A 15,480-nucleotide genomic window follows, 5' to 3' on the forward strand; every position below is an offset into this window, starting at 1 on the left:
CCGTTTAGGAGAAAAAGAGGCCAACAATAACCAGAGCCCGTTTAAAAAGAACAACGACAACAGAAATTTCTTCTGAGACCTAGCCTGGAAATCCGCATGCTCCAGATCTTCCGGGGATCACGATTCTTATGACATTCTATTATTTTATAAGCAAACTTTGCTAACTTCTGTGTCTCTATGTGACTGTTCTGATTCACATCTCAGAAAAATGGAAATAACATCTATTAGATCAAATTTACCTCCAAATTCTGTCCCTTCCTAGTTTTGTAAGCTTAGAGCAGTCACTTCCTTCTTGGGGAGCCAAATGGAAAGCCATATGTAGATAGCTGGCCACCTCAAAACCAAAGGCTCGGAGAGGAAGAGAGAGGTTCCATGCCTTGTCAGAGTCATAGGACGGGGATTAGAGAAATTTCAAAATGTCTGGTAAACTCTGTCTCCAAAACGCTAGGTGAATATGTGCACTTCTCCATTCCAATCCCAGTTGTCACCGCCTTTTACCTGGATGACTTCAACAGCCTTTTACCTGGTTTCCCTGCTCCTACTCATACCTTTCTGCAATCCAGCTCCACATAGCTGCCAGAAGGATGCTTCTGGTTTTATTCTGGCACACTGCTTCCTTTTCTTCATGGTATTTATCACAATCACCAGACTTCTAGTTTATTTATTGCCTCTCTCCTTCCACTAGAATGCTAATTCCCTAAGAGCATGAAACTAGCCTAATTCACTGCTATATTTCCAGCACCTAGAACTGTGGCTGACACATTGTATGGGCTCAATAAACAAATATTCATTGCACGCATGAATAAATGAATACTGAATGGTTCTCAGCTTTGTTTCTTTATTGAAAATTAAAGATGGAAAATGCTGCTGCTTTTTTTTTTTTGAGTCAATTTCAAGTTTCTCCAGGCAATCATTTTAAAGACAACACATTCCTTGAGGACAAGGGTCACGTCATTGTGGCACTACCTCACACGCAATCAGTATTCAGTAAGTGTCTCCTAAATAAATTATAAATCCTGGCTCCTCCCTCTGCCACGGTCAAGGTAATTTTTTGTTATTTTTCTGCCTATAAGCTTAGTAGATCTCCTCATTACCTAATAATATAATGCTGCATTAGTAATACCTCTCTGTGTAACTAGCATTAGGTATAGTATTTTTATATTTAAAAATTTTTTTAAACTTTAAAAATGAAAGATGTCTTTAAGTAAATTTAGTATTGTTCTGATGTGTCTGTATCTGGATTCATCTGGCCAACATTTTGATAGGATTTGTTTTTTTTTTTTTTTTTTTTTTTTTTGAGACGGAGTCTCGCTCTGTCGCCCAGGCTGGAGTGCAGTGGCCGGATCTCAGCTCACTGCAAGCTCCGCCTCCCGAGTTCGCGTCATTCTCCTGCCTCAGCCTCCCGAGTAGGTGGGACTATAGGCGCCCACCACCTCGCCCGGCTAGTTTTTTGTGTTTTTTGGTAGAGACGGGGTTTCACCATGTTAGCCAGGATGGTCTCGATCTCCTGACCTCGTGATCCACCCGTCTCGGCCTCCCAAAGTGCTGGGATTACAGGCTTGAGCCACCGCGCCCGGCCGATAGGATTTCTTTGTAATTTGGTGGAGGTAATATTAGTTTTATCTTATTTTATTTTGAGTGAGAAGAATGTTATTTTAAAACTCATTTATGTGAGTCACCATATTAATAACTACAAAACAATGATTTATAGTAGCAGGGAAGACATTGTAGAAACCCAGAATTATTTTTTAGGAATACGGTCATAATTCTGAAGTGGAATATGGGAATCTTTTCTTAAAAATTCCCAACATGTGTATGCTTTCTTGTTCCTAAGTCCAACTGTTAAGTTTTTTAAACCTAATATTTTAATCTAACATTTTTATCGCTAAATTTTCTTTTAAAGTGTTCCTTTTGTCATTTATTGATTTTCCTGGATTTGACATAACAGGTATTTTATAAGATGACATATATGCTATTTTCTGTTCACATAAATTGAAGTAGCTAAGTCCCTTTATGTCTGCCATATTTACTAACGTACCTGGCACAAAATGCACCAGAATCTAGGGCAGTCGTTTTATGTAAATGAACATGAGTTTACATTGCTAATATAATTGTTGATCCACTTAAAACTTGTGCAGTAAAGTATGTATGCAGTTACTGAGTTGTCAGCAAAAAATTTAACCTCTTTGTGATAAAACATAATAATAAAATAAAAATGAATTTAGTATTGTTCTAACTAATCCAAGAGCTAGTATTAGCACCGAAGGGTGGAAACAAAAGGGAGGACAGATTCTGACTCACTCAATATAAGGGAAATGAATTTTTCTAATAGAAAGAACGGTTCAAGTTGAATTGGGGTATTCTAAGGCATCATGGCATGGAGGAAACATGGACAAATGAATTCTAAATGGTTCTCAGCTTTGTTTCTTTATTGAAATTTATTGGCCTTTCAGTCCCAGCCTGTCCATTTAATAGCTCTGCTACCTTGACCAAATCACTCAATTCCTCTCAGTTTTAGTTTTTGTCATTATCAATAACTTTGGCGACAAAAATGCCTATCTCATAGGGTTATTGCAAGAAATTTTTTAAAAACTATGTGTGAGAAAGAGCCTGGCACAATCTTGGCTCTAAGAAAATTCCTAGAGCTCTTGAAAAGTAAAAAATTTCCTATTATTAAGGGTGTTCAACAAAGCATAAACAAAGCTAAAACAATTTCACTAAGAATATTCTAGAAAGATATCAAATATTAGATGAGTTGTTTACCTAAATGGGCTTTGTGAATTCAGGTTTTATAATTCACACTCTGTTATTTTACAAATATAGAACAGTATAGAAAATCAATACAACTTGCCCAAAATGAAATACAAATTCTCATTCCTAATCTTAAGCAACCTACTTAGGTGTCTCTCCCTTTCCCTTCAGTCTCTATTTGGCTGTATCTATAGTTCTTGACATTCTCAAAGGTACTTCTACAAAAACACATCTGCTTACCATTCCCAGCACATCCTGTTCAATGTTTTCTGTGGTGCATCTGCACAGACTCACTGCTGCTTCCCCTCTCTCACCGATTCTAGGCCAAGCTACTTCCCACTCCTCTTTCAAAGCAACATTTAAGGAAGAAAGTTGTTCTTTATATTAATGTCTCTACATCTCCGTCTGTCCTCAGTACTCGAGGGCTCTGATGCTCTACCCATCTAATCCATTAGGCAACCTTAAGTGGTCTCCTTAAAACATAAAGCAGACCAAATCATTTACCTACAGCTTTCAGTTGTTTTTCATTATACTTGTGGTAGAAATCTAAACTCCCAAACAAAAATGACAAGGTTTTGAATTATCTGGCCCTGCCTCCCTCCCTAACTGGCCTTGCAGGCAAACTCTTTTCTACTCACTGTAATCCATCCATCTGGCCTTCTTTCAGTTCCTCCAATGCTTCCAGTATATTCCTACACTGACACCTTCACATGCTGCTCTTTCTTCCTTGAAGTCTTATCTTGTAAGACTCATCATCAGTGACCTTTTTCCCAGAGATGCCCTCCCTAACCCCAATGCACCAATAGGAGATCTTTGATACTCTCCCAAAGCATCTTTCTCTTGCCTCCATAAAGTGCTCAGTTTTGATGTATAAAAAGGTATGCCAGCATCCATCTGCACTTCTCTGGTCAAGTGAGCAGAGCAAATGACATTGGAGCAGAAGTTTCAGAAGAATTACTTATTTTGGTAAATTTAGAATCATTAGCTTCACATAGTGGAAATTGTGTGGTATGACAAAGGAAAACCCACACAATACTCTGTGGTATAGACTCTGCCGGTCACTTGGGAAGAGGTAGACAGTGCTTCAGGGGCCCAGGGCCTTCTGTGAAAGAGGAGACTAAGAAACTGAACCTCTTCTCTCAAGATTTGAAGCTAAGAAACTTGGAGCAGAGTGGATTTGGCCACATTAACTACAGGGAAAAGACATAAAAGCCTTCAAAGCAAACTCATTGAATGGGAAAACCTGGGTGTTGTGGTACACACCTAATAGTACAACTACTCAGAGGCTGAGGCTGGAGGATCACTTGAGCCAAGTAGTTCAAGGCTGCACTGAGCTATGATCACTCCACTGTACTACAGCCTGGGCGACAGAGCAAGACCCTATCTCAAAATAAAATAAATTAATTAAAAATAAAAAATAAAAGAAAAGGAAAGACACATTTGTCAGGAGATAATCTGAGTACCAGCCAGAGCCTAATGACACAAGAGGTAAGGCTGATTCTAGAGCAGCATATGGCCTGAGGTCAGCAGCCCTTTGAGTCCACGTACTCGCTCTAGCAGTGTTTGTGCTCTGGAGAACTGCAGCTGAGCATTGTGGCTGGAGTCATAGGTGTGAATTAATGTGCTCCCTAATTATGGAGTCCAAGCACAGACCCAGTACATTTGGGGCCAAGCATGTTCCATTAGGGCCATCACGCTGCAGTGGACCAGCACTGTCCTGCCCACATGAGGCCAATCTCTTGTGTGGTAGTAAGGGCAACCACAGTAAGACCCATCAGACTAGTTAAATTTGCTTATTGGAATGACTGATTATCTACTGCCTGTCTACCTTAATAGACTGGAAGCTACATGAAGGAAGACAGCATTCCATTTGGTTTACCCTCGAGGCTACCACGTAGAGCTGCACAGATTGCCTACTGCTCAACTCCAAAGATTGTCATTATCTTACAATATAACGTGAATAGCACTCTCTTGAGCAACGTAACTATTTAACCTGTATAGCTAAATGAATCAGTGCTGGCCACCACCACATTGCCAGAGTGATGAGAGTGGCAGGCACATAACAAGCTCTCAATAAATATTTATAGACTCATTGGATAAAAGAATGTGTGACCTATTTTGTCCATTTGCATACATTTCTCTGCTTCTTCCTAATAAGTCTTTAGGTATTTCCCCCCAAATATCTGAAATAGTATGTCCAATAGGGACCATTTAATCTACTTAGAGCTACAGGAAGTGAGAACTGAAAGGAAGATTAGAGTCGTTAATCGTTTTATCTTACCGATTAGAAAAGGGAAGTCCGGCAAGATAAAGTGACTTAGATCACATGTCAAGGCCATGACCAGATCCGGGTCTCTTGCCATCTAGTGCCTTGTTCTCTCTGTGGCACTCACTTGCTTCTTTAATAACTTTCTTCTGTTCTTCTTATGAAGCAGAGAGGAGTCCTCACAAGTCAGGGGTCACTTAATCACTGATGCTACTCTGTGGCTGAGGAGCTGGCTGCTGAGGCATTCTTCTATTTGGGGAAATACGCAAGTGTGTGATCTGCCAGAAGCTCTGACCCAAATAAGGTTGGTGGTAGCAGGACATTTCCAGTGAAATTTCATACATCAAACAGTAATCAGTGCTCCACTTCACTGTCTTGTGAATTTCTTAGAATGAATCTAATCTTTTACAATCATTCTTTCATCTTTTCCAACATTAATCACATACTTTTTTCCAAATTTTTATGAATCACAACAGCAGCATATTCTCAACCATAGAAAATGACATTTATAATGTATTCAGAAAGAGAGACAAAAATATATACAAATCAAATTTACTTTCAGGATATAACAAAACTTAGTGGAAAGTATATGTTTTAAATTACACTTAATATTTGGGGACCAATTATTGCTTGAAATAAATAGGCTTCCAGTTCCAACATGGCCTTTTGTTTTTGTATTACCAAGAGTTTTTACACAGTAACGGTATTTGGTGGAGAATTTATCTTGTATTTATAATGCACAACTTTCGCCTAAATTAGTAGGTGTTTTCTTTTTTCTAATATAAAGTGGGAGTACTCAAGCCTCTTTCATTTCTGCTACCATTTTTCATTTTAGATTGATGATCCTTCAAATATCTATCATAAAATCAGTTCGCTAAAATAATATTTGGATTTTAAGTAAGCACCCACACGAGTCACTGAAATGTCCTCCTTAAAAATGTCATCCCAGAGAATATCTTGGAAGGCCGCTAGATAGGAAAATAACATATTGTGCTATTTGCAGGCTGCAAATAATATTAATGTGTTGTCAGGACCTGGTCAAACTGTGTGAAGCAGTTTACAACTCTATGATTCACACACTTTGGTCTGATTTAAGACTTGCGTAAATTCAATTCTGGGCTGTCAGTCAGCAGCAGAGGATCTGTTCAGCCCCAACATTTCTAACTGCCTGTGAAAAGATGAAGACAACTGAGGGAGAGACTCTCTCAAGAAATTTGCAGAATGACTTAATCCTAGACAACAGTTAGATGCACAATTAGTTCAACTCAAGATTCCGTAGAACAGGTTTGTGCACATATAGGATAACAGGAAGAAGACCCTGACTGGAAAGAGCTCACACGGGAGGCTGTGGGTGCTAGCAAGACCCACATTTAACTCCAACACAGAGGAGTGACTGTTCAGGTGGGGGGGGAACTGCTCATTGCAGATGAGTCCTCCCTTTCTCAGGGCCACAGAGCAGAAAACAGCATTCCAGACCTGTGACAGAAGTCTTCAGGAAACAAGGTACTAACTCCTCCCTCGGGTGTAAGGGAAAGGGGAAATGGGATCAGTGTGTTTTGGAGTTAGAGAGCTAACTAGAAGCTGTAAAAGGGAATAGATTACAGGCCTGAGAGAATGCAGAGGAGAGATGGTGGCAGGGGAAGGGAAGGAGGGATGAATTACAATACCTCATAAAAATTTAGGCACCCTGTAATCCCAGCACTTTGGGAGGCTGAGGCGGGCAGATCACGAGGTCAGGAGATCCAGACCATCCTGGCTGACACGGTGAAACCCTGTCTCTACTAAAAATACAAAAAAAGTAGCCAGGCATGGTGGCGGGCGCCTGTAGTCCCAGTTACTCAGGAGGCTGAGGCAGGAGAATGGAATGAACCCGGGAGGCAGAGCTTGCAGTGAGCCGAGATTGCGCCACTGCATTCCAGCCTGGGGGACAGAGTGAGACTCTGTCTCAAAAACAAACAAACAAAAAAAGTTAGGCACACTTGGTTTACCATTTTTCTTTCTTTCTGTTTTTGAAAGTTGCATTCTCTACCACATGTTTTTCCCAGTGAACTCTAACTAATCAAGCTGTGAAACACTACTTGCCTCTTTTCTCCAGTTTGCTAGGAGAAAGGTCTATCTCAACACAACAGTCAATATTACTATCCAGCAAAACATCACAGTGGTATTCCTCATATGGAAGGAATATTCCCAGCTTGCTAAAAGCACTCAGTAATAAAGTATTTTCATAGTAGTGTATACTACCCCATTATTTTCACATATGTTAATCTTGTTGGTTTTCATTCTAATACTGTGAAATGAGCTAGGTAGGCATTTTCATTTCAAGAGAAAGAAAGAGAGAGAGAGAGAGAGAGAGAGAAAGAAAGAAAGAAAGAAAGAAAGAAAGAAAGAAAGAAAGAAAGAGAAAGAAAGAGAGAGAGAGGAAGGAAGGAAGGAAGGAAGGAAGGAAGGAAGGAAGGAAGGAAGGAAGGAAGGAAGGAAAAAAGAAAGAAAGAAAGAGAGAGAGAGAGAGAAAGAGAAAGAGGAAGGGAGGGGAGGGGAAGGTTCATGAAAGTATCAAGTGAATTGTCTAAGGCCAAAAACTAATTGCTTATCTACATGGGGCCAGACCCTGTCTTCTGATTTGGTTGCTGAAGTATTCAGTCAAGGCCCGTGCAGTGCCTGTAATGCCACAGCACTTTGGGAGGCAGAGGCGGGCGGATCATAGGAGGACAGGAGTTTGAGACCAAACTGCCCAACATGGTGAAATCCTGTCTCTAGTAAAAAAATACAAAAATTAGCTGGGCAAGTGGTGGCACACACCTGTAATCCCGGCTACTCAGGAGGCTGAGGCACAAGAATCACTTGAACCCAGGAGACAGAAGTTGCAGTGAGCCCGAGATCGTGCCAATGCACTCCAGCCTGGGCAACAGCGAGACTCTGTCTCAAAAGAAAAAAAAATGTATTCAGTCAATAAGCACATATTGGGCAGACCTTATGTGGCAAGTAATTATGATAGTTTCTAGGGAAAAAATAATGTGCAAGACAGACACTATACTTGACCTTGGCAGAACTAAAAGAACAGAAAGATAATAAACCAATATCTCCAATGAAGTGTGACTCAGACTGTGACAGGGAAATGCGGGGTATTATGAGATCAAAATGTCAGGGCACCCAACCATGGCCTAGAGAGGATGAAGGAAGGCTTCGCTAGAAAATGGCTTCTAACTTGAGATCTTAGCCAATCCAAGAGAGGTGGGTGCTTGGCAGATATTGCTGAATGGTTGAGGGGTAAAGTGGCAATGAAAAATGGAGAAAGAAGTGTTCTGTGTAAAGAGAGCATGGTGCAGGAATTCACAGAGAAATTCCACGTTGTATGTATCTCAGTCATATGCCGTCCATCTGTCATTTCTGTATAAGAATCAATTACAGATGTTCCTCAACTTACAACAGGGTTGCATCTGGGTAAACTCATTGTCAGTTGAAAATGTTGTAAGTTGAATATATTGTAAGGTCAAAGATGCATTTAATATGTTTAATACACCTAACCTACTGAACATCATAGCTTAGCCTTGCCTACCTTAAACATGCTCAGAACACTTACATTAGCCTACAAGTGGGCAAAATCATCTGGCAACACAGTCCACTGTAGAGTATTGGTTGCTGACCTTGTGTTTGCATGGCTGACTGGGAGCTGTGCATTCATCACCAAAAAGTATCATACTGCATATCACTAGCCCGATAAAAGATCGACATTCCAAATTCCAAGTATAGTTTCTACTGAATGTGCATTCCTTTCACACCATCATGAGGTTGAAAAATCGTAGGTCAGAGACTGTACTATGTTTACAGTAAAATGTTGCCATAAACTTAGGGGACAAGATATAAGAGGAACCCCCCTCCAAAATTAGGCTCCTTCATTGGTTACCATCTTTATGAAAGTTGGAATTTTCTAGGGAAAAGGAAGACTTGAGAGATTGTCTATGGCTTCTCAAGAAGCACAGCTGGCAGGAGTTGAAATACAAACTTCCTTCCTATCTTTTTGTAAAGCAATTGGAAAAAATGGGAGAGTAAGGATTTGACATGTTACAGTTGTAGATCTTAGCATTGAGAGGCATGAATGGGATAAATGTGGAACACTGGCAGGTTGCAAAAGTGCTACACAGATGTAAAGAGTTTTAGGGGGGACTTCCCTGCATTTCTTTACTGCAATGCAAGGGCAGAACTAAAAACTGAAACTTAGCACCCAGTATCCCTCACCTACCACCCCTCTGCACCCTCAGATGAATCATAGTCTGTTACAGATGCCTGTAACATATTCCTGAGCATTAGTCCCAGAAAACTGAACCTGTGGAAACTTTTATATTTTAGTTGCTGACCTTCACAGCTTGTTCAAAAGAGAAGGGTCAGTGACTCACAATTATATTACAACTTCAGACCATGTGAATTTCTTCAAAGGTGATGGCTTAAGAAGTGTTTAATTCTTGGCACTTTCTGATAAACTCAAAAGAGTGAAGTCCTCATCTTGTCATTCAGGGACTAACCACCTAAATTTGTTTTCTTGAACATTTTAAAAACGTAATTCCCATTGATCTAGTGTGCACCCTTCGTTCTCATTGGGCTGGGTTTGCGGACACACTTGGTCTCAGTCATAAAGTCATGAAGTCAGGTTATGCCAATTCACCTCTTCCTGGAAATCTCCTCTGGCAAATTCAGACTGACTTTTTTTCTGAGAGCCAAAGGCATTAATTACATCTTGTCTTGGATTAGGGTTCTTTAAATATTTCACTCATAAATGTGTAAATTCTGCTTTTCTGAACAGATTATAATATAATCAGTTTTATAATCATAGAATATTTTGTTGACCTTCACACCTTTTTCAAAAGAGAAAAACTGTAGAATATTTTTCCTATAATGTGGATTCATAGGTTTAATCACTTTCTCTGAAACAACATCCTGAATATGGCAGAAAGTTAGTGGCAGAAGAGATTAGCAATCGAATAATACTTTTATATGCTACAAAACAACATTATTTCTGAAAATAATTCACCATACATATCTACCACATGTGGCATATTAAAGGCAAACTTCACTTGTCAAAATATATCAGTGATTCTTAACTAAAACAAAAAAAATCACAACTACATTGTGAAACATCTTCTTGAACTGAAAATCTCTGTTTGTATTTGTGGATACTGAGCAGGGAATTCACCGGTTCAAGATTAAAGGCAAAAGTTTCTAAGGCTGCTTTTATCCAGTTCCAAGATTGATGATGAGAAACTGTTGCTCATACCTCACTTTTCACAATGTTCATAGCTGGCTTTATATTTACTGTTTTTGAGATAGCTTACAGTATTAGCCACATTCTACCTGTTTGGGAGTGCCAAGTTATAAAAGTACAAAATGTACTCACAGCTTCCTTTGAACAAAATCCTAAGGTTATTCCCATTTCTGGAAATTTAGCTATCATGTCAAACAACTGAGCTATGGTGAGCATCATTCATAAAATATAAAACAATAATGATAAAAGTCAAATAGATTGCATTGCTGAATCAACTGGCTGATTGCAATAGAATGACAATGTGATGTCTTCAATAACCAGTAACTAAAAACTGTAGATCATCTATCATGGTGACATCGTTTTCCACTGCACTCTCTTAATTTCACATTTTATATTGTATTTTGCAAAGTTTCTGAGAAAAAGAAAAAGGAAACAAAGCTTTTATTTAAGGATACATAAGCCTCTATTTAAGTATTTATGTAGCGGGAACTTGTAGCAGTTGGGACATTTTCTTATTATGGTATTTCTGTCCTACCAAGTTTTCCTGCAGTAACAACTGAATATTTGTTATAGTCATGATCCAGGATATACTCAGCGTCCTTTCAAGTAAGAAGTTTGGACAATTAGAACAGTATCCTATACCCAACTTAACATATGCTAACAGGAAATCTATATCATACCCATAGTTAGAAAAAACAGTGTTAATCTCATTTAAACACTAATATGCTGAAAATTCAATCACTAAATTCTAGTGTTTTCGTTCTTACAATTCTCTATTAAGAAAGCAGCTTTGTCAGTTTCTTTTCTCTGAAATAATTCCAACTTTGTACAGTAAATCTTTTTGAAGATATTTGGATATTTTTTTTTTTTTTTTTTGAGATGGAGTCTTGCTCTGTCACCCGTGCTGGAATGCAGTGGCTCAATCTCAGCTCACGGCAACCTCTCCCCAGCTTAAGTAATTCTCCTGCGTCAGCCTCCTGAGTAACTGGGATTACAGGCGCATGCCACTATGCCCCGCTAATTTTTGCATTTTTAGTAGAGGCGGGGTTTGGCCATGTTGGCCAGGATGGTCTCGAACTGCTGACCTCAAATGATCCACCCACCTCGGCCTCCCAAAGTGCTGGGATTACAAGCATGAGCCACCGCACCCAGCTGATGGAACCATTTTCTTTTAAAAGTTCCAATTTCTCCTAGGCTGGGCACAGTGGCTCATGCCTGTAATCCCAGCACTTTGGGTGGCTGAGGCGGGTGGATCACCTCAGGTCAGGAGTTCGAGACCAGCCTGGCCAACATAGTGAAACCCCATCTCTACTAAAAATACAAAAATTAGCCGGTTGTGGTGGTGGGCACCTGTAATCCCAGTGACTCCAGAGGCTAAGGCAGGCGAATCATTTGCACCTGGGAGGTGGAGGCTGCAGAGAGCTGAGATGTCACCACTGCACTCCAGTCTGGGTGACAGAGCGAGACTCTGTGTATAATTGAATTAATAAAGTGTGCAGTAAAATGCTATAAATCAATTAGTATTATCCGAATGAAAATAAATTGAAATTAAGTAAAATAGTTTCAAATACAGTCTTTCTTGAAAGAATGAGTTTGGCCATCCTAAATTACAGTTTTCAAGATTGACCTACTTTCTTTCTGAGGCCACCATACTCATGGTACTAGAATTAAAGTGTCTACATCAAAAACACACTACATGGTTTCTCTTTGACTTAAAAACAAAATACACAAACAGTAAATTCATAAGTCTGATTAACTGTGTGGGTATTTTGTTCAATTGATTTAACTGCATTTTTTCCCCTAGGATATAAATCATGTGATACAGCAAACTCAACGATGTGGGGCTCAAATGACACTTGTGAAAAATTCAGATACCCTTTTGTCTTTAAAGTTATATTAATTACCACACTTTAGTAAAGTGTTTACTATTTAGAACTCTTTCTTCCTTCCTAGTTGTCCTCCTGTACACCCCATTCCTGAGTCATAAAAGTAAATACTGTATATCTAAAACTGGTGCTGGTTTTGATAAGCCATAGTGATGACACCAGCCTGAGTTCCAACTCCTGGAATAAAGCACTGTGACCATACAGCGACTTGTAGGCAGTTAGGTCTCAACATAACTCTCCTTGTCCCCTCATGTCACTGATTTGGAGCCAAGGTTTGTGCTCCAATCTACCAAACCAGGTGAAAGAAATTACATTTCTATTTTCAAATGCAAGGGATTTAAAAGTATATATGGCACACAAAAAAGTCAACGTACTTAATGCCTAATGCCACTGAACTGTACACACAATAATGGTTAAAATACTGAATTGTATGTAATATATTTTACCACAACTAGGAAAAAAAAAACTGTATTCACATGTTTCAAAGGTTTTTCACAATTGTGTAATACATATAGTTGGTTATACCTTTGTGACAGTGAGCAAATGGCTCTTTCTGCAACATCTATTAGCCCAGACTCCCCAGGGCCTAATAAGCATCCATTCTTCAAGAATAAGTAAACAGCACTTACACATGGACATTTCTAGCTAAAAGTAACACAGACAAAAAACCTCAAAAATATCATGTAAGGTCAAGTGTTGGACAAAGAGCCTTTGCAAACATCCCTTGCTCCTTTGCATTGCTCTGGTGTGAGGAGCTAGGACATGGGAAACCTCTACCTCCTCTCTCAGGATTAGCAAACCCTGCTTGATTGCTACAAGGGTAAGTAAATGCTGGCCTGCTGGGTTTCCGGATCCCACTGACTATCGTTCAGGCACTCCTAGAGAGCCAAGCACCATGCCGAAGGGCTGAGGAGGAAACTCGCATCTTTCGTTCTCCTACATCATCAAAAATGAACCTTGAAGGCTGCTCATACGTCGCAGGAGGGCTGTGACTGTCTGGGGTTGCAGACTGAAAATCTCATTAACGTGAGAGAGGTATTTGAAATAAAGAAAACCCTCACAGTATCAGGCTGCAGTTATCATAGCCATTCTGCTCTTAATGCACCCAGGACAAACCTCTATCTCTGCATATGTGTCATTTCAGTGACATATCCTATCTCCTCCCCGACTAGAATGTGAACAGCCCTGTGATCTCTATGTGCTCATAACCAGCGCGTAATGCGAATCCTGGCTCTTCGAAGGCGCTCAGCTAAGTGAGGAGCTCAACTCTGAAGCTGTAACCAAGACGGCGCGGATAGGAGGAGAGGACACTCCAGCGCTCTGCGGTTGCAAACACACCCCTGCAGGTGCTGCCACTTAGCACTTAGAGAAGTCTTATGTTCCCGCTTACTCGCACACGCATCCTTACTTTCCCCAACCCTGGAACTACCTACCAGTAGCGGAGACCAGCAGACTGACAGCACGCACATGATCCCCATGAGCTGAATGGCCGTCTCGGTCGTGATGCGGCCCCACTGGGCACTGGACTGAGATGCCGTGGCCTTGGCCCGGCAGCGGGACACCAGGGCCTTAATGGTGGCCAGGTTGCAGGCAAAGGTGACTGTCAGCGACAAGAGCCCCAGGAAGGCAAAGGCAGAGGCGAAGAAAAGGTTGCCCCAGTTATGCGAAGAGCTAGTCCCGTTGCCCCCTCGCCCGGTGCTGATGAAGCACCACGTCCCGGGCCACTGGACGGTGTACTGGCCCACGCCCAGCACCGGCAGCAGGGCGAAGGCGAGCACGGCCAGCCACACGCCGAGCAGCACAGCGCGGGTGGCACGCGTCTTCATGTGGCTCGCGTACCAGTGCGGCGCCCTGATGGCCAGCGCCCGCTCGACGGCCATGGCGCTGGCGATGAACAGCGAGGAGAGCCCGAAAACAGTCATGGTCAGTCCGAAGAAGGTGCAGAGCCGCCCCGACGGGTCGAGCTGCTCCCAACGCTGCTTGGACAGGTACACGACGATGACCACCGGGGTGGTGAGAAGCTGCCCGACCAGGTCGGTGAGCGCCAGCCAGCCGATGCACAGCAGGAACGACTTCTTGCGCTTGCTCTCCCGGCGCCGGTAGCTGCGCGACACTAGCAGCATGGCCAGTGCGTTGCCCACGAAACCGGTGAGCAGCATGGTGATTGGGAAGGCTACGGACACCGATCCGCAATCCTCGCCGGATCCTGGAGGGCGCGTGAGGTTGCCCCGCGCCTCGGCGGAACGCTCGGGCGCCCACATGCCTGTGTAGGAGTGATTGAGGCGGGTGCAGAAGGGGGCACCCCCTCCGTAGCCCCGGGTCTCCTTCATGTTGGCTTCGAGGTGAGGAGGGGATAGCGTCCAGAGAGCCGCAGCGGGAGGGGGCAGACGCGGCGCGGGCGGCGGCGGAGGTCGGCGGCTACAGCGGCTGTGGCTGGGCTGCCCTCCATGGTGCGGGGCGCAGCCGCCGCCCTATGCCGCTACTGGGACCGCGGCGGCGGCAGCGCCAGGGCTCACTGGCCCCGGAGGCAGCCGCGCCTTCCTCTCCGGAAAACCTCTGGCTCCGAGGCGCGCCGAGGTGCCGAGTCCCCTCTATAAGGCCAAGGGGGCGGGGCGCCCGTGGGTGTGGACACAACCGAGGTGGGAGGAGGGTGCAAAGCAACTGAGCGCCTCTCTTGGCTGTTGCCTATCCTGATCGCCTGAGTTGGGAAACCCCAGACCGGCTCCTCTGAAACGCCCTGCTCCGGGCCGAACCCAGAGCCCACTGGGCGCCTCCTCCAGTTCTCCGCCAGAGTGTCAGTAGGCGGCAAGCAGCTAATAAGTCGCACCGGGCTTGCGGACCCCAGTCAAGCTGCCGAGGCGCACCTGAGCGCTCGCTCGCCTGCTTCTTCAACCACAAACGCTCCTGCAGGGACGGGATCCTTCTCCTGAAGTCCTTTAGTAACTCCGGTAAAGTGAAAATCGGCTGTCTTTAAGCAATCCCCACAAGCCTTTGCATAGCTGATCGTTAACTTTTTTCCTTTCTGCTTTGAGACTCTAGAGTGATTATAAAAAGGCCAAGGTGTCCTGTCCCCTGGGGTGCCGCTGAAAACTATAAAATTACTAGACAGTGCCTGCAGACTTAAGGGAGTAGACACAGGAAAACAAATACATCGGATGGTTGAATTCCAAGACCGGTAAATCCCAACTACTACCCCTCGCCTAATCCTGCCCGCTCCCCTCCCCACCACCCAACAAATAAGTCAGCTATGGCAAAAGTGGCTACAGGAAGGTGGCATCAATTTGCGTATCTGAGGTAGTGAAATCAGCTGCTACCAGCCT

At 42.7% G+C, this 15,480-nt stretch overlaps 1 protein-coding gene across 2 annotated transcripts in view; it reads right to left on the minus strand.

Moving 5' to 3' along the window:
- Positions 1-15,201, minus strand: part of PTGER3 (prostaglandin E receptor 3) — a 201,457-nt gene extending 186,256 nt beyond the window's left edge. Inside the window, exon 1 of one of the 2 annotated variants that reach the window (XM_003892060.5) lies at positions 13,594-15,201. In XM_003892060.5, coding sequence (XP_003892109.1) covers positions 13,594-14,490 — 897 coding nt within the window. In that variant the 5' untranslated portion in view covers positions 14,491-15,201. The remainder of the gene's footprint in view (positions 1-13,593) is intronic. The other variant, XM_009210887.4, reaches the window with a different exon arrangement.
- Between the last annotated feature and the right edge of the window lie 279 nt (positions 15,202-15,480).

This window comes from Papio anubis, chromosome 1 (genome assembly GCF_008728515.1).
Source record: "Papio anubis isolate 15944 chromosome 1, Panubis1.0, whole genome shotgun sequence".
Classification (NCBI taxonomy): Eukaryota; Metazoa; Chordata; class Mammalia; order Primates; family Cercopithecidae; genus Papio; species Papio anubis.